Genomic DNA, 19611 nt, shown 5'->3' on the forward strand with positions numbered 1-19611 from the left:
TACAGGTGTGAGCCACTGTGCCCAACCAGAATGTGGTGCCTTTAAATGAGGGGGTGGAGGTGGCAGTGGAGGCTTGGAACGTCTCTGAGAAGGGGGCTGAGGATCATAGATTTCAGAGAAAGAGGATTTGAACCTGAGGCTCGTTGCGTTTTCTGGGGCTAGTGGCACCTGTGGAATCAGAGCTGGGGGACAGACACCAGCTCTCTAGGTGGCAGCCTAGGGATCCAACAGAATGTGGCGTCCCTTGAGGAAAACGAGGTATGAGAGGAAGGGGCCCCAGAACAGTGCAGCGGGTGAGTCTGGCGGGTGGAGAGAGGCCCTGTGAAAGCAGCCACAGACCAGCCGTGGAAGCATCTAGAGTCAACTCAGTCACCTCCCAGGGAAGGCGGTTCTACAGCAGGGAGCTGCCATCGCGGAGAGACTGAACATGAACTGAAGTGTGTGGGCTTCTGGAGGGCCGCGCTGTACCTCCCTGAGCCTGGAGGACTCCGCATGTCCGTGTGGATGCTTGTGTGTGGAGTGTATCAAGGTGCTATAAAACTTAGATTTTCTAGTGACAGTACCACTGGCCAGGGAATAGGGAGTTTTTCTTGTTCTCAGCCTTAACTGTTGCATCACAGGCTGCACTGATGAAGCTGGTGGGGGGCGTGGCTGCACAGAGGCCGAGTTCACCAGAAGGTGACACTTATCTTGAATAGAGCTGGACAATGATGAAAAATGATGTTTGCGTGGTAAGATGATGAAAGGGAACAGGGCCAGTTTAACATGTCCTAGGATGCAGGGGGAGTTCAGAGCTCGGGGGCCGTGTGTTTGGGGAAACAATGGCCTGTGTGTCCCACAGGCCAGGCGAGCTCGGGCGCCAGAGCTAACCAGTGCTGACCTTGACGTGTTCAGATGAGGATGCCTGGCCCCGGCCTTCCGTGGCCCCCTCCCCATTCTCCCCAGCAAGGGCTGACCTTTCCAAGCACGACGGACCGTGTCCACCGCGGTGTTTCCCTCCCTCCTGCTCTGGGGAAGGAGCCATCAATCCCTCGCGCACCCAGGGCCACCAGGGCTGCTGCCACCTGGGGCTCACACTGATGTAAGGTGAGGCCTGATGAGCCTGGGCTTCACCAAGCAGAGCCAAGTCTCCAGCCCACGCCCGGGCAGCTTCAACTCGGGTGGAAGGAAAAACGATCAAGACCAGCTTTTAAGGTATTTTCTATAGAAAATCATTGAGAATGGGCTGGGCGCGGTGGCTCACACCTCTAATCCTGGCTACTTGGGAGGCTGAGACAGGAGAATCGTTTGAACCTGGGAGGCAGAGGTTGCAGTGAGCCAAGGTTGCGCCACTGCACTTCAGCCTGGGCAACGAGCAAAACTCTGTCTCAAAAAAACAAGAAAATGATTGAGAATGGATTATTCATTTCATGTTGTCAGAAGTGTTTCCAAAGAAAGAGGGCAAATTCTTCCCCTTATATTAGTATTATGTTTGCCAGTTAACATTTGGCCATGTTTGCTTTTCCTGTGGTTTTTCAGTACACAAGTATATACAGTTACGTAGGGACCCATTTATACCCACACATGTTCTGATGGGATTGTTTGAGTACAGACATGGTGATGCTTCACCTGGTAGCCTCAGCCTGCAGCCTGGGACAGGCTCCTCCCCAGCCCCACAGTGTCCTCCCCAGCCCCACAGTGTCCTCCCCGGCCCCACAGCACCTCTCGACCAGCTTCCAGTCCCGTCATTCTTCATTAAAAATAAGACTTCCGGTGCCCCTCTCCCTCTGTCCCCCGCAGAGATCACTCTGCTCATCTGTAGGCCACTGACGTAGTCCCGGAGGGCCTGGGTCCGCGAGCTTGGTGAAAAGCGATGCTCCGACCTCCTCATCTGTGACACTCGAGGGCTCCTCATCCACTGTAGCAAGCGCAGAGGATGCGGCCCGGGCAGTGCCCGCGGGGAGACGGCGCTGGCCTGGGCTGCGCGGTGAGCAGGGCTCCTCAGGCTTCCTGGGCCCTTGTCCTCCCAGGCTGGTGGCACTGTGTGCCTGTCGTGGGGGGGGCGGGTGCAGGCGGCGGGAAGGCCCAGGGGTGGCTTGCAGGCCTCTAATGCCGACTGCACCACCTTGAAGCTCCACTCCAGCTATGCTGTGGCCCCATGGCCAGGTGTGGGGTCGTTTCTTATGACACCACCTGTCCTATTTTGTTACCTTGTCCCTGTGCTAGTTAAAAAGCAAGTAGAAAGGTTAAGCATCACTCGTGCCGTCCCCTGGCAGCCAGTGACAGCCCCTCTGCCAGTCCCGTCAGTCACCAGGGTTAGAAGGGTCCACGCTCCCTGGACCTGTCCAGCCTCCTCCTGACCATCAGCTCCCGCTCTGAGCTGCTGTGGCCCGTGACGCCACCGTTTCCTTCCTCTCTCATTGTTCAGGCAGGCCTGTGAGCCCACAGAATGGCAGCCTCACGCTCTGGGCCTCAGGGTGGGCCCCTGACAAGGATTCTGTTCTTACCACTGATCTTTCATGCTGACGGAAAGGCACAGGGCAGGCGGCCGGCCAGCTGTCGCGGGCTGGAGTGAAATCTGTGGATAAGTGCGGAGACAGGAGACACTGCACTGGTGACACCTCAGGGCCTCGGGGCCACACCAACGGTGGCCGGCTGGTGCCGTGACCCAGTCACAGTGCCTGTCTCTGTCATCAGCTTTTCCTTTTCCCCCATATTTTCACCTTGGTTAGAGGACAGGAGGCCCGCTCGGTTTGCCAGCAACCTCACATTGATAAGAGTAAGGGCACTTCTAGCTCTCCAATCCTGGGATTTTATGAGATATGACGGGTTTTGTGTCCCTGGAAGGACGTAGGACTGTGCCTGTCATTGGGTTGGTTCTCATCTAGACAGAACGGGTGCCTGTTTATTGAGCAGCCTGGGTCTCTACCCGCGGAAGTGCGCGTAGGAGGATCTCTGAATCCATTCTTCTTTTCATTCCCCACTCTGCCGTGAATATTGTTGCAAGCATCCACAATAATATCTATTTTGTAATTCTTTTTTTTTTTTTTTTTTTTTTTTTTAAATTGGGTTTTTCCTTTTTCCCCGGGTAGGGTGCAGTGGAGCAATCTCAGCTCACTGCAACCTCCACCTCCTGGGTTCAAGTGATTCTCCTGCCTCAGCCTCCCGAGTAGCTGGGATTACAGGTGCCTGCCACCACACCCAGCTATTTTTTGTATTTTTGGTAGAGATGGGGTTTCACCATGTTGGTCAGGATGGTCTCGATCTCTTGACCTCATGATCCACCTGCCTCAGCGTCCCGAAGTGCTGGGATGACATATTTTGTAATTCTTCAAAGCTGATGGATGATCCAGGACATCTGTGCTGTCTCCAGGAGACGTATCCTCATTGAAAGTAAAGCAAGCTTCTTTTTTATTGGCTGGGCATGGTGGCTCACGCCTGTAATCCCATCACTTTGGGAGGCTAGCGTGGGAGGACTGCTTAAAACTAGGAGATTGAGATCAGCCTGGGCAACAAAGTGAGACCCACCCCGCATCCATACAAAAATTAAAAAGATTAGCCAGACACGTTGGCATGCACCTGTAGTCCTAGCAACTCAGGAGGCTGAGATGGAGGATCCCTGGAGCCCAGGAGTTTGAGGCTGCAGGGAGCTATGATCATACGACTGCATTCCAGTCTGGGCGACAGAGTGAGACCCTGTGTCTTTATTCTAAACAAACAAACAAAAAAACTGAAATAGAAAGTCAAGCAAGGCTTGCAAAGGACAAGACAAGACCCGAGGCTCTGAGGACCAGCCTGACATCTCAGAACCCAGCACCGCACGGCAGGCACCTGGCAGCCACCCTCCACCAAACGGAGGCTGTTACTGTTTCTATTACTATTACTACTATAATTATTACTTAATTTTGCCCAGCCTTGGCCAAATCTCTGTTTCCCAGGAAGACTCAATCCGAAACAGATGTGTGCAAAGGTCTAATTATCAGGCAGGATGCAAAAACAAAGCACGACAAACCTAGACCTCCTGGGAAATCTGTCCGGCACTCGCTGCATGTGGAAAAGCAAGCTCAGACAACCAGGCCATAAAACACACTCATTGAACTCATCAGAAATGCGAGGTGATTATTTGAGATTTATTTGATCCTTGCCTTCAAAATTCTGATTAGTGAAGGAAATGCAAGTCAGTCCGATTCCAAGCCAGCCGGAGCAACCCTCAGATCGCCAGCACTCTCGCCCTTTCTGACTTCAAGGGACAAAGGGTTTTAAAGGCCCTCTGTTTTCTGAATCAGACTTAATAGGGCTGACGGAGTCTGGTTTCCTACTTTAGTAAGGGTGGAAATAACACTGATAAATCAAGTTCTGGTGGTGTTCGAGCCTCACACCCAGGCAGCGGAGTGCGGGCTGGGGAGCTTGCGGGAACGTGCTGCGCTGGCCCAGCTGTCCTGCCGCACCCACGCAGCACTCAACGCAGAGCTGAGAGACACTGGGTCTATCATACAAGATGGACTTCCAGAACTGTTCCTCCACCCCGTGTGCGTGAAGGAACGAGTGTTCCTTTTTTCCTGCACGTTGACACCGTTAAAATAGTTCACATGAGGGCCAGGTGAGGTGGTTCACGCCTATAATCCCAAGGGGATTTGGGAGGCCAAGGCAGGTGGATAACTTGAGGTCAGGAGTTCAAGACCAGCCTGGCCAACATGGTGAAACCCCCGTCTCTACTAAAAATACAAAAATTAGCCGGGCATGGTGGCACATGCCTGTAATCCCAGCTACTGGGGAGGCTGAGGCAGGAGAATCGCTTGAACCCAGAAGGTGGAGGTTGCAGTGGGCCGAGATCACGCCGCTGCACTCCAGCCTGGGAGACAGAGTGAGACTCCATTCTAATAAATAAATAAATGAATAAATAAATAAATAAATAAAAATAGCTCACACAGAGGGCCAGAAGGCTGTTCCGCCAGAAGATTCTGGATGGGTCTGGTCTTCCTCCGAACTCTGAGGCATCACGTATGAGGCATCAGAAGAGAGTGGGATTTTTGCTTTGCCGTCTTTCACTCCAGGGTTTCTAGTCAGGGCCTGGACGAATTGGAGTTGCTGCAGCTCCCTAGGGGCAGCTGGAGCAGCTGTTCTGCCCCAAGACCTGCAGGGACCCTCATCTTCCCGTGGAGACAGGCGAGTGCCGTGGCCTCCAGGACCCACTGGCTTCCAAGCTGAGTGCTTGGGAAGCACCTGGAGCAGCAGAAACAGCCACTGGTGCTGAGGAGTCAGGAGAGACACAGTGGCGAATGAGCTCTGGCTGCCCGAGCAGATTCCACGGCCAAAGCAGAGCATCTGGGTATGGCGGGAGCTGGGTCCTGGTGGCTGCAGGCTGGCACGTGGTCAGACTCAGGGAAGTCCAGGAGTAGGGCCAGGACACTGGGGAGCACCTCGGAGCTGCTCTCTTCCTCCCCTGCTTCCCTCAAATCGATGTCCTCTAGTTCCTACGGCCTTGGGGGCTCTGAGGGAAGCGACTCTGCACACGGATGGCAGGAGCTCTGTGCCCTCAAGCCTGCCACCCCGGAGAGCTTCCCAGGGCCCGGAGCCCAAAGTGCCATTGAAGTCGCAGTGGGAACACCTTGCCAAGCTGAGGCGCTCCCTGCCTAATGGGATAATAAAGCACTTTGTCACCCGTGAGTGAGAGGTCTGATAAAAGCAAAATATTATCACACCATCTGTGATTAGGAGGCAGCTGCACACTGGAGACACAGCCACATTGATGAGTAAATAGAATTTGTTTCTGTGCTCTGATTATGAAGGTCACAGTGGTTTAACCCTGTTGCGGAGGCCTCAGATACATTATCTGCTCAAATAGAACTGGGAAAGAAAACACCGGCGGTCATTAAAAGCAAATTACCTTGTGTACGAAGATAGAAGGGAGAAGGCCGCAGAAATCTTGAGGTGTGGGGCCCTGGGGGTGCCACGGACGGGCAGCATCTCTGGAGGCACCTGCAGGCAGGAGCCGGGACATGGGAGTAACCTGCCAGTCCACCGGCAGCCAGAGATTCAAAGAGGTCCAGGGCTCCCTCTGGCTTCCTGGAAAGCTCTCAGGATATTTACAGGCAATTTTGGAAGCTGCCTAGACTGCAGGAGGTGGGGGTGCCTGTGCCTTCTTTACCTGTGAAAACAAAAGGAAGATTTCTGTGAGATGAAATCAGCCTGTGTTTCTGGTTTTTATTTATTTATTTATTTATTGAGACAGAGTTTCGCTCTTGTTGCCCAGGCTGGAGTGCAGTGGTGCGATCTCAGCTCACTGCAACCTCTGCCTCCCGGTTCAAGCCATTCTCCTGCCTCAGCCTCCCACGTAGCTGGGACTACAGGTGTGCACCACCATGCCTAGCTAATTTTTTTGTATTTTTAGTAAAGATGGGGTTTCACCATGTTAGCCAGGCTGGTCTTGAACTCCTGACTTCAGATGATCCACCCACCTTGGCCTTCCAAAGTTCTGGGATTACAGGCATGATCCACCGTGTTCGGCCGTGTTTCTGGCTTTAAATGCATAAAAGGACTTGCTTATGTTTTGATGCATTGATGCATTGGTTTTATTTTCAAAGTGACATATCTGGCCAGGGGACCTCTTTGGAAGGGGGACTGGCACAGCACCATCTCTATACTGGATACTGTGGGGAGTGAAAAAAAGAACCAAAAACTGGCCACAGGCACCGTGGCTTACACCAGCAATTCCAGCACTTCGTGGGCCGAGGCGGGTGCATCGCTTGAGCTTAGGAGTTTGAGACCAGCCTGGGCAACACGGCAAAACTCCATCTCTACAAAAAATACAAAAAAAATTAGCTGGGCATGGTGGCATGCATCTGTAGTCCCAGCTAATCGGGAGGCTGAGGCAGGAGGATTTCTTGAGCCTGGGAGGTTGAGGCTGCAGTGTGTCGTCATTGCATCACTGTACTCCAGCCTGGGCAATAGAGCCAGACCATGTCTCAAAAAAAGAAAAAAAAAAAAACATATCTGGAATAGGCAGATTCATAAATGGAGATGACCAGGGGCTTGGTGCAGGGGCAGGGGACGTCATGGTTAATGGGTGTACGGTTTGTGTGGAGATGATGAAGAAGTTTGAGGTGTAGCTAGTGGTGATGGCTACATCGCATTTCAAGTGTATCTAACACCACTCAACTGTACACTTACAAATGGTTAGAACGATAAATGCTGTTATGTATATTTTACCACAATAAAAAAAAAAGGACTAGATGGATGCAGTGGCTCATGCCTGTAATCCCAGTACTCTGGGAGGCCAAGGCAGGAGGATCACTTGGGTCCATGAGTTCAACACCAGCCTGGGCAACATCGTGAGACCCAGTCTCTGCAAAATTTTAAAAAATTAGCCGAGTGTGGTGGCATGTGCCTGTGGTCCCAGTTACTTGAGAGGCTGAGGCAGGAGGATCGCTTGAGCCCAGGAGCTCAAGGTTATAGAGAGCCATGATCACACCACCGCACTCCAGCCTTGGTGACAAAGCAAGACCCTGTCACTAAAATTGAAAAACACTTTATTGCTAAAAAATGCTAAGCGTCATGGCCCTTTAGCAAGCTGCAATGTTTTTGCTGGTAGTCTTGCCTCGATGTGGATGTCTACTGACTGATCAAGATGGTAGTTGCTGAAGGTTGGGGTGGCTGTGGCAATGCATCTCCCTCCCTCCTTCCCCCCTCCCCCTCCCCTCCCCTCCCCTCCCCTCCCCTTCCTTTCCCTTCCCTTCCTCTCCCTTCTTTTTTCCTTTGTTAGGTAAAGGGTTTCACTCTGTTGCCCAGGCTGGAGAGCAGCACCACAATCACAGCTCACTGTAGCCTTGAACTCCTGGGCTTCAGCAATCCTCTGGCCTCAGCCTCCAGAGTAGCTAGGATTACAAGTATGCACCACCACGCCCAGCTAATTTTTTGGTAGAGGGCTCTCCATATGTTGCCCAGGCTGGTCTCGAACTCCTGGGCTCAAGCAATCCTCTCACCTCAGCCTTCCAATGTGCTGGGATTATAGGCATGAGTCACCATGCCTGGCTGTAATTTCCTAAAATAAGACGACAATGAAGTTTGTCACATTGATTGACTCTTCCTTTCACGCCAGATTTCTCTGTAGCATGCAGTGTTGTTTGATAGCATTTTACCCACAGTAGAACTTCCTTCAACATTGGAGTCAATCTTCTCCAACCCTCAAATTTATGGAATATTCTAAATCCTTTATTGTCATTTCCACAATGTTCATAGCATCTTTACCAAGAGTAGATTCCAGCTCAATAAACCACTTTCTTTGCTCATCCCTAAGAAGCCACTCCTCATCGGTTCATGTGTTATCCTGAGATTGCAGCGACTCAGTCCAATCTTCAGGATCCATGTCTAGTTCTAGTTCTCTTGCTGTTTCCACCACATCTGCAGTCACTTCCTCCACTGAAGTCTTGAACCCCTCAAAGTCATCCATGAGAGTTGGAATCAGCTTCTTCCAAACTCCTATTGTGATATTTTGACCTCCTCCCATGAATCATGAATGTTCATAATGGCATCTAGGATGGTGAATCCTTTCCGGGAGGTTTTCAATTTACTTTACCCAGATTCATCAGAGGAATCACTATCTAGGGCATCTGTAGCCTCACAAAATGTATTTCTCAAATAAGAACACTTGAAAATCAGATTTACTTCTTGATCCATGCACTGCAGAATGCATGTTTCTTGTCTGTGTTAGAAGACATGAAAACAACATTAACTTCCTTGTACATCTCCATCAGAGCTCTTGGGTGACCAGGTGCATTGTCAATGAACAGTAATATTTTGAAAGGAGCCTTTTTTCTTAGCAGTAGGTCTCAACTTGGGCTTAAACTCTTCAGTGAACCATGCTGTACACAGATGTGCTGCCATCCAGGCTTTGTTGGGCCATTTACAGAGCACGGGCAGAGTAGATTTAGCATCATTCTTAAGGGCCCTAGGATTTTCAGAATGTTAAATGAGCTTCAACTTAAGGTCACCAGCTGCACTGGCCCCTCACAAGAGAGTCAGCCTGTCCTTTGAGGCTTTGAAGTCAGACACTGACTTCTCCTCTCCAGCTATGAAAGTCTTAGATGGCATCTTCTTCCAACAGAAGGCTGTTTTGTCGGCACTGAAAACCTGTGTATGAAGTCACCATCATCAAATACCTTAGCTGGATCTACTGGAGAACTTGCAGCAGCTTCTCCATCGGCACTTGCTGCTTCACCTTGCACTTTTATGTTATGTAGATGGCTTCTTTCCTTCAACCTTACGAACCAACCTCTGCCAGCTTCCAGCTCTTCTTCTGCAGCTTCCTCACCTCTCAACCCTCCCAGAAGGCCCTTGGAGTTAGGGCCTGGCTCTGGATTAGGCTGTGACTTAGGGTATGTTGTGGCTGGTTTAATCTCCTATTTAGAGCATTAAACCTCTCTCCGTATCAGCAATAAGGCTGTTTCTGTCTTACTATTTGGATGTTTACTGGAGTAGCACTTTTAATTTCCTTCAACAACTTTTCCTTTGCATTCACAACTTGGCTAACTGACACAACAGGCCTAGCTTTCAGCCTATCTCAGCTTTCAACATGCCTTCCTCACTAAGCTTAATCATTTCTAGGTTTTGATTGAAAGTAAGAGATGTGTGACTCTTCCTTTCACTTGAACACTTAGGGGACATTGCAGGGTTATTACATGGCCTGATTTCAATATTGTTGTAATAATCAGGGAATGGAGAGGCCCCAGGAGTGGGAGAGAGACAGAGGATAGCCAGTTGGTGGGGCAATCAGGACACACATTTATCGATTAAGTTCACCATTTTATAGGGCAAGGTTTGTGGGACCTCAAAACAATAATGACATCAAAGGTCACTGATCATAGATCACATAACAGGTACAATAACAATGAAACAATTTGATACTTGTGAGAATTCTTGGTAATTGCAAGAATTCCCAAATGTGACACAGACATGAAGTGAGCACAGGCTGTTGGAAAAACAGTGCCGACAAATTTACCTTGTGCAGGGTTGCCACGAGTCATCAATTTGTAAAAAATGAAATCTCTGTGAAGTGCAAAAAAGTAAAAAGCACAATCAAACGAGGTCAGCCTGTGCTTAATCTGATGACATGTGTGCATCTAAAGACCTGGAATAAATTAATCATGAGAATAAATGGACCAGGTAGTAAAAGGTAATACATACATATTGCAGACTGAAGAAAAAACACAATTTGCATCGCATGTCCTCACTCATTTGTGGGATCTAAAACTCAAAACCATAGCACTCATGGAGATAGAGGGTAGAAGCTGGTTACCAGCCGCTGGGAAGGGGAGTGGTGCTGGGCCGGTGGGGTGACATTGCCGGGTAGGTAGGGAGGGTTAATGGGGACAAAAAAATAGAAAGAATGAATAAGACCTAGTATTTGATAGCACAGCAGGGTGACAATAGTCAATAATAATTTAACTGTACATTTAAAAATAACTAAGTCTAATTGGATTGTTTGTAACACAAAGAATAAATGCTGGAGGGGATGGGTGCACCATTCTCCATGAAGTAATTACTACCTGTTGCTTCTCATGTCAAAACATCTCATGTACCCCACACATCTATATACCTACTATGTGCCCACAAAAATTAAAATTTAAGGCCGGGCGCGGTGGCTCACGCCTGTAATCCCAGCATTTTGGGAGGCCGAGGCGGGCGGATCACGAGGTCAGGAGATCGAGACCATCCTGGTTAACACGGTGAAACTCCGTCTCTACTAAAAATACAAAAAACTAGCCGGGCGAGGTGGCGGCGCCTGTAGTCCCAGCTACTCGGGAGGCTGAGGCAGGAGAATGGCGGGAACCCGGGAGGCGGAGATTACAGTGAGCCGAGATCGCTCCACTGCACTCCAGCCTGGGCGACAGAGCCAGACTCAAAAAAAAAAAAAAAAAAAAAAAAGAAAAGAAAAATTAAAATTTTAAGGAAGAGATAATAAGATGTAGTAAAGCTAAAGCTATTAGGAACCACCCCCTGCAACTTGCATTTCCTTTACAGAGTTATCTGCTATTAAAGAAACACTGCAAGTTTCCTATTACAGGGATGGCCCCCTGCTCGGAAAAGCCAGAACCCTCAGCCTCCTGGGTGCGGCCCTGCCTAAAGCAGGGACATTGACAGACGCAGTTCGCAGGAGCCAGCTAAGCCTGAGGCTTAACCGGCCGGAGCCTCCTCTCAGGTGCCTGGCCTGTCCGAGCTTTCTAGAAAAGACGCTGGGCGCTCTCATGCTCCTCACAAAGTCCCTTCCCGGGAACTGATCCTTACGCTTTTATTTTTTAAAGTTCTTTTCTCTTTTTTTCTCTCCTTTCTTTCCTTCCTTCTTTCTTTTCTTTCTTTCTTTCTTTTTAATATCACCATAGAAGAGGACATTTTTTGCTTGGCAGAAAGGCTGCTAAGCGGGAAGGTGAACTGCAATGTTAACAAAAGGCAGATACGAAACTACAGCCTTTGTCATAAAAACAGGCTGTTTCTTCCACGTTCTCTGAGTAATAAAATATCTAAAATATTACATATCAATAGTTTTTTTAAAAAACGGGTTCACTTCTAGCCTGAAGCTCAAACACCCGTTCCAGGCTCCGAGAGTCCCTGTTCTTTCGCTTCCAGCGCCCACTTCAGCAGTTTCCTCCGGACCCGGACATCCTCAGGGCGGCGGTCGGGGGTGAAACGCCCCGGGCCGAGCCCCTGGGTCACCGCGTCCTGAGCCCACCCAGCAAACCCCCAGTCCAGGTCTGCGCGGCGCCCCCGACCCCGTCCCGGGCTGGAGAGGCCCCGCCCGCGGCCCCCGGCCTGACCCCGGCCCGCCCCGGCCCGCGGGCGATAAGGCCGCGCCTTTGTTCCTGCCCCCAGCTGGGTAAACCGCGCCCCGCCTCGCTCGCCGCCTCGGGGGCACCTTTGTCCGGCCCGGGGCGCGCATTGTCCGCACGGTGTGTACACGGGGAGGGGCGCCAGGTGCGCGGGCGGAATGTAGGGTCGGCGCGGGGCCGGGGGGCGGGCCCGGGGCCGGGGGGTCCTCAGGAAGCCTCGGCTGGGCCCGCCTCCTCCCCGAGGGTCCCCTGCGGCCCGGGTGGGGGAGCCTGGGGGGCGGAGCGGGGCGCGCGGGGGCGGAGCCGGGGGGGCGCGAACCCGGGGACCCCCGCGCTGGACAAACCCGCGGCCGCCGCCCGTTCCCGTCGGGTCCAGCTTGAGACACACCTGGCGCGTCGTAAAGTGATTTACGAAGTGAAAGTGTGAAACCAGGCCACCAGCTGGAGGCCCGGCCGGCTTTAGGACTTTTATTAGGTGCCCTATTATGGAAAATAAACTTTAATCCCACCATAAAAACCCAATCTGAAAAACATATTTGCCCTTGTGGTCGGGAACGCCGCGGCATTCCTGGTGCAGGTCACACCTCCGATGGGATTAGTTTTATGGAGGGAGACAGCGCTCCGCAGGACTTTGACACCGGGGGGCTGGGGGGGCGCCCGCGTTGCCGCCGCGCCCCACGCGGGTCCCAGCGCCCCTCCGCGCCACACTCCCCTCCCCGTCGCCTGGCAGCCCCCTCCAAGCCTGGGGCGCACTCAGCGCTGCCCTGCACAGAGGGGGTGGCCGCAGGGCAGTTAACCCAGAAACCTGAGAGGTGCTGAGGAACCGCCCGGGCGCCCCTCCGGAGCAGCTCAGCAAGGAGGGGCTGGGGTCGGAGGCGAGGGGAGGGAGAACGGCAGAGAAGAGGAAAAAGAAGGAAGAAAAAACAACAAAACTATTTTTACAATCATTGTGACCATTCACGTGTTAGTACCGGAGGGTTAACTATATGCATTATGCAACAGATGCTAGAACTCTCTCATCTTCCCAAACTGAAACTCTGTCCCCAAGAAACACCGACTCCCCAGTACCCACCTCCGAAGCACACTAGCAACCACCATTCTACTCTCTGAGTCTGACTCATCTAAACTGATATTTCATACGATCTTGCAGCATTTGTCTTTTTATTTGCTTGCTTATTTATTACTATTTATTTTTATTTTATTTTTTTTTTAGAGATAGGGTCTCACACTGTGGCCCAGGCTGGAGTGCAGTGGTGCCATCAAAGGTCACTGCATCCTGGAGCCCCTGGGCTCCAGCCATCCTTCTGCCTCGGCTCCTCAGTAGCTGGGACGGCAGGAGGGTGCCCCCACACAGGGCTTAGTGTTTGTCTTTTGTTAGTGGGCATTTCACTAGGCATAAAGTCCTCAGAGTTCATGGGTGTTGTAGCACCTTACAGGATTTTCTTCTTTTTAAAGCCTGAACAGCGCTCCGGCGCCCTATGTGTGTACCACATTTTCCTCATCCATTTCTCTGTTGATGGACATGTAGGCTGCGTCCACCTCTTGGCAATTGTGAAGAGCGTTGCAATGAACTTGGGTGTGCAAATGTCTCTTTGAGATCTTTTTTTTTTTTTTTTTCCAATTCTTTTGGATATATACCCAGAACTGAGACTGCTGGATCATATGGTAATTTTATTTTATTTATTAAATTTTTTGAGATTGAGTCTTGGGAGTCTTGCCCTGTCGCCCAGGCTGGAGTGCAATGGCACGTTCTCAGCTCACTCCAACCTCTGCCTCCAGGGTTCAAGCACTTCCCTGCCCCAGCCTCCCAAGTAGCTGGTGCTACAGGCGCCTGCCACCACACCCGGCTAATTTTTTGTATTTTTAGTGGAAACGGGGTTCACCATCTTGGCCAGGCTGGTCTTGAACTCCTGACCTCATGATCCACCCGCCTTGGCCTCCTAAAGCGCTGGGATTACAGGCGTGAGCCACTGCGCCCAGCCTGATTTTTAATATTTTGAGGGAAATTCTGTATTATTTTACATAATGGCTATGACATGTTACATTCTGACCACAGCTCCAACTTCTCCACATCCTCACCATCACTTGTTATTTTCTATGCTTTTTGTTTGTTTTATATTGGCCATCTTAACAGGTGTGAGGTGGATCTGTGGCTCTGACTTACATTTCCCTGATGGTTAGTGGTGTTGAGCATCTTTTCTTTCTTTCTTTCTTTTTTTTTTTTTTTGAGACAGAGTCTTGCTGTGTCTCCTGGGCTGAAGTGCAGTGGCCGGATCTCAGCTCACTGCAAGCTCCGCCTCCCGGGTTCACGCCATTCTCCTGCCTCAGCCTCCGGAGTAGCTGGGACTACAGGCGCCCACCACCTCGCCCAGATAGTTTTTTGTATTTTTAGTAGAGACGGAGTTTCACCGTGTTAGCCAGGATGGTCTCGATCTCCTGACCTCATGATCCGCCCGTCTCGGCCTCCCAGAGCATCTTTTCATATGTGTGTTGTCATTTCAAAATTTTATTTGGAGTCATGTCTATTCCAGTCATTTGCCCATTTTGGTTTTGTTGTAGAGCGGTGAGAGTCACATACTCTGGAGATTAACCCATTCCGATTCGCATTTGGCAGATGATGTCTCCCGTTCCCAGGTTGCCTTTCACTCTTGTTAATCGTCCTTTGTGGCGCGTACATTTTTCAGTTTGATGCGGTCCCATTTGTCTATTTTTGCTTTGGTTGCCTTGCGTTCTGTATCAAAGAAGGAAAGTCACCGGATCGGCGAAAGGACAGGTCCACCTCCTTTCCCCTGGAGCTGTTTCTTTACTCCCTGACACCAGGGATGAAACGGAGCTCCAGGAGGGGCTGGAAAGGGGTCCCCTGGGCCTCCCTCTGGGGGGCGTGTGTGAAGTGTTTTCTCCAGTCACAAAAAAGGCTTCCTCCACATGAGTTTGCACGCCCTGCAGAATTCACCCACAGCAAGGCGCCCCTTTCTAAGAACGGAGGAGAACCCACATTGGAGCGAGGAAAACGGTGGCCAAGAGGTGGGGGCCTCGGTAGGAGAGGGAGGCCAGTCTGGGGTTCCAGGGGACAGGGTCAGCTTTGGGTGGGTCCCCTCCATGGGGACCCAGCGCCCCGGGTCGCAGTGACGGCCGCCGCGGTGTTCCCCCCTGCGTACCTTCTCTTCTCTTAAAGGCAGTGAGCGCCGCAGGCCTCTGGGACAGCAGAAATGAGCCGTGGGGGAAGCCTGGGCCTGTCTGAAAACACCACCTCAGCTCCCTCCGGGGTCCCCCTGCGTAGACCTGGCTCCAGGTGCTGAGAACCCGATTCTTGAGGGCTGCAAAGACTTTCTCCCCCATGCGGGGGTCAGCTGGCGGCTCAGGTGCGGTTGGAGGCCTGGGCCCCAAGGGACCACCGCCCCAGGCCGAGCCGAGTCAGCGACCCCGAGCGCGGCGCCCAGGGGTGGGGCGCGCGCCCGCAAGGCGGGCAGAGCGGGTCCTCGAGACCGTTCATTAGGCAGAATGAATTGTTCACCGTGCCCGGAGTGGATGAGGACGAGCCAGTGATTATATTTAAATTTGCTATAATTGATTTGGGGAAGAGCTACTGTGACAAGAACGAATTGATCATTAAATTTATTAGCGAGATAAATTCCGCGGAGATTGAGCGGCCTGCTGGAGGCGCAGGGGCCGGCGCAGGTCCGGGGCCTGGCTCTGCTGGAGGACGGGGGAGGGGCGGCGCTATTAACAGCGTCTTCCTTTGATGTCGCTCTTGCCCCGCGTCCCAGAGGAAGCGCCTGTCCCCTGGGGGTAGAGGGACACACCCTCCGCAGAGGCCTGGGGCACCCCAGCTCCGGGCGGAGCCCCCACTCTTCCCTGGCTGCCCAGTGTTGTTGGGGGCGCTGAGGCTGGGCTGGCTGAGCCCGAGGGGAAAATAATCCCCAGATGTGGGGCCAGCCCGGGGAGAGACTGTTGCAGACTGAATCTCACCAATGTGTTGGAAATTAAAAAGAAATATACAGATTGCAGATCTTTAAAAACCAAAAACAAAGAAAAGAAAAGCATCTGTCTTCCCCCCTTCCCTCTGGGTTTCCCACCCTCCTCCTCTGGGCACTCTGCCTCTTCCCCCGGCGGCAAACCCTCTACCAGTTCCCCCAAACACCTTTGGACCCCAGGCGGCGGAGGCCCAGCCCCTGCGCCAGCGCCCAGCAGCTGCTTCTGCCTGGACTCCCAGCAGCCGCGCCCCGGCCTTGGTTGAGGTTGATTTTATGGAAGGGGCCCGGGGTGATAATGAGTTGCCAGAGAGGATATTAATCTCCCCGCGCCCTGAGGCAGAGGAGTGGCTCGCTCGCCCCGCGGTAATCACCCAAATGAAACGCCAGGCCCTTCTGAACTCATTTTATCAGCTGGGAGGAGGGGAGGGGAGGAGGGAGGAGAAGGGCACACGCAGGTGCTGCTGAGAAAGTGACAAACAGAAGGAAGGAGGAAGGCCCGGGAGAGGAGACAGGAGCGGCGTCCCCGTCGCCCGTCTCCTCCGGGGCCAGGAGAGGCCACTAGGTCGGCGATGGGGGAAGGGGGCCGGGAGGCGCGCCGGGCTGGGTGGGCCGCGGGCCTGCGCTCCAGAGCGGGCGATAGCGCGGGCTAAGCCTGCATGTGTGGAGCACATGGCGCTGGGCCTGGCCGCGGTGATTGATGGAGCGCGCTGCAGAGGCTGATTAACCCGGAGCAGCTGCAGCCGCGGTGTGGAGCGCTGCTGCAGTCCGCTGCTGTCCTTGCAGACGTGTTTGCACAGAGCCAAGAAGACCGATCCTGGCCAGCCAAGGAAGGTTCTGCCAACAGAGAGGGCCGGGGTCGAGGCGAGACAGAAGCACCGGGCAATTCGGCGCGTTCCGGGAAATGTGCCTAAGTAGCGCCTGAGGTCGCAGGGACTCGTAGACACTACTAACGCTTAGTCGTTTGAAGCTTATTTTCTGAAACGTCCAAATGGCGTATTTCCACTTCTGGAGCGCCAACGAAGCGAGAGCCCGCAAGGAAAAAGGAAAATAAATAGAGTCCACAGCTCCGCTTCTGAGGGGCACGCGTCCTGGGGCAGGTGTGCGCCAGGCAGCCCGGCATGCGCTGACACCTGACCACGGGTTTTTTTGCCAACACTTCACACTGCGACTCCCCAGCAGGCGCGGAGGTGGTCCTGACACCCACTTGAGACTCCGATTTTCACCCTCAGCTGCCAACCGCCGAGTAGACACCCTCCCCATCATTTCTACAAGCAAATGGTAGAGCCGCGGGCATAACCCCCAAAAACGCGTGTACGCTGATCCAGTACAAAACCAATTTATTTTACATTCCATCGTGGGCGATGGGAGAAGCTAAATAATAATTTAGCATGCATACGTAGACGTTTCTTTTTATATATAAATACAATATACAAAAATAAAGACAGTACAGTTTTGAGATTTCCAGCAGTTTGAACGCTCGTGACACAGTCCCCCGACCCCAGAGACGTAAGCATAAACCCTTTTTCTTTTTCCAAATACTCTGCAGAATGGCCCCTCCAGAGGCGGTTTCAAGTTTCAGAAGTCAGATAACACTGTGGGTTTCCGCCTTCTCGGACGCTGGGAAAGGGGAGACCGAGGCCTCCCCTTGCGGAGGTGGCGGGGTCGGTTCTTCTCACAGGCACTCGCACCTCCCCCAACACCAACCAAAATTAATTTTAAAAGAACCATCACGTTGCAGCCCCCGGGGTCGCTCTCTCGCTGTTTCTCCAAGAGCAGGTGAGGCGCCCTGGCTTAAAAGGGAAGTAAGTGCCCAGGACCGGAGGCCGCGGCCGAATCCCTCCAACCCCGGCCTCGGCGAGGGGTCCACGGGGCGGCTGCCGAGCTGGCTCTCGGGGCCGGGCCGGGTGGGTGCGGGCGCCGGAGCCTCCGGGAGAAGCCGCCGGCCGGGGCGCTCCTTGCGAGCCACACCTGCTGGGCCCCGGGGCTCCTACTGGGGCGCGGGCTGGTGGCCCGGCCGCGGGGGCGGCGAGTCGTCCTCCGAGGAGCAGTCGGAGGAGGCGGCGTGGGTGCTGGCGCCATTGCTGTAGGGGAAATGGTCCTCGTCGTCCTCGTCCTCGTCCTCCTCGGGGTCACTGTCCCTCAAGTCCCGCCGGCGGCGTCCGCTGCCCTTGTCCCCGGGCGCGGGCGGCCCCAGCAGCTCCTCCGCGCCCGGCTCCTCCGCTCCGCCCTTCCCCGCGCCCCCGCCGCCGCCCTTCTGTTTCTCCGCTTCCTGCGCCGCCTGCTCTTTGGCCTTTTTGCTGCGTTTCCATTTCATCCGCCGGTTCTGGAACCAAATCTTCACCTGCGGGCATAAGCGGGCGTGAGACACCGGCCACCGCCACCCCAGGGCTTCCTGTCCCCGGAGTCCCCCGGCCGCGCGCGCCCGGGCCCCAGCGGGTCGGCCCCGGAATGGCCTCAGGGTGAGACGACTTAGAAGTGGAATGGGGAGGGGGCTTGCAGCTTCCTCCTCCCCCCAGCCCACCACTCAGCAGCAAACCCCAGAGCTGGGCTTGAGCTCCGTGGGAGCTAGGACTGTGTCCCCAACGACCCGGTCCGGGGACTTTTCTACCCGCGCCCTCCGTCTGCGGAGGCTACGTCGCGGTAAATCTCAGGATGTTCCCTCATCTCTTTCTGGAACAACATTTCTCGAATGCGGCCTGGGGATCACCTTCTTCAGAATGAAAGGGGGGGTGGTTAAGTGCTGACTCTTGGGCCCCACCCGAAGCTACTGAATCGGCGCTCTGGGCTCCTTAGATGAACCCGTGCACCCGCCGTCTTAACTGTCGAGGCGCAGCGCCAGCTGCCCCAGACTGCCCGTGGGTCGCGAGTGCAGAGGTAACAGTGTCCCCTGGGAGGCCGGGATGTGTCGGGGGCGGGGAGGGCGCGCACCTGGGTCTCGGTGAGCATGAGCGAGGTGGCCACCTCGAAGCGCTTGGGCCGCGACAGGTACTTGTTGAGCTTGAACTGATGCTCCAGCTCCAGCAGCTGCTGGCTGGTGAAGGCGGTGCGCGGCCGGCGGCACTTCCCCAGGAGGTTCGACTGCGCCTGGGCTGGGGACCAAAGGGCAGTGAGGCCCACAGCCGGCTCCGGTCCTCGCCCCAGCCCCTCCCGTGGCTGCTGGTCCCACTGCCCTCAAGGCCCCAGTGCCGAAGGCCTGGCCCTGCGGAGGGCGGGGCTGTTCCCTCACTATCAGTGCTCACTCCCCAAGGAATGAGGACTCAGGACCACCAAGTGGAAATGGGTGGTTTGGGGTTCATGAGACCAATTTTATTTTTTGTCTGGGAGACATCTGAGTGTCCGTGCTAAACAGGGTCCATCGCAGGAGGCATCCTCTCCACATGAGCCGGCTTTGGCACCAGTGGATTGACCCAGAGGCAAGAGGAGAAGTGAGGCCAGTTGGGGGCCAAGATGGGAGGTTCCAGGAAGCCCAGGAGTTCAAGGCTGCAGTGAGCTAGACTGCACCCCTGCCCTGTACCCTGGGTGACACAGCAAGACCCCATCTCTCAAAAAATAAAAAATAATAAAATAAAATAAAGGAGCAGTGAGTGGTGAGAACCAAATCTCTCCCCCGCTCCTCACTGCGCCTTCCTAGAGATTCAGGCTCAGATCCAAACCCCTCTGGGAAGAGCTGGTCCTGCAGTTCCAGGTCTCCTTCCACTGCCTCCTTAAGACAGAAAAGGAGGAGGAGAAAAAGAAAAGGAAGGAAGGAAGGGAGGGAGGGAAGGAGGGAGGGAGGGAGGGAGGGAAGAAGGAAGGAAGGAAGGAAGGAAGGAAGGAAGGAAGGAAGGAAGGAAGGA

The 19611-nt window shown here is 53.6% G+C and overlaps 1 protein-coding gene across 1 annotated transcript in view; it reads right to left on the minus strand.

Moving 5' to 3' along the window:
* Positions 1-17095: 17095 nt before the first annotated feature.
* Positions 17096-19611, minus strand: part of MNX1 (motor neuron and pancreas homeobox 1) — a 6349-nt gene continuing 3833 nt past the window's right edge. The window contains exons 3-4 of the mRNA XM_026447025.1: positions 18704-18864; positions 17096-18116 (exon numbers count right to left, since the gene is read on the minus strand). Coding sequence (XP_026302810.1) covers positions 17763-18116; positions 18704-18864 — 515 coding nt within the window. The 3' untranslated portion in view covers positions 17096-17762. The remainder of the gene's footprint in view (positions 18117-18703; positions 18865-19611) is intronic.

Source organism: Piliocolobus tephrosceles, chromosome 8 (genome assembly GCF_002776525.5).
Source record: "Piliocolobus tephrosceles isolate RC106 chromosome 8, ASM277652v3, whole genome shotgun sequence".
Taxonomy (NCBI): domain Eukaryota; kingdom Metazoa; phylum Chordata; class Mammalia; order Primates; family Cercopithecidae; genus Piliocolobus; species Piliocolobus tephrosceles.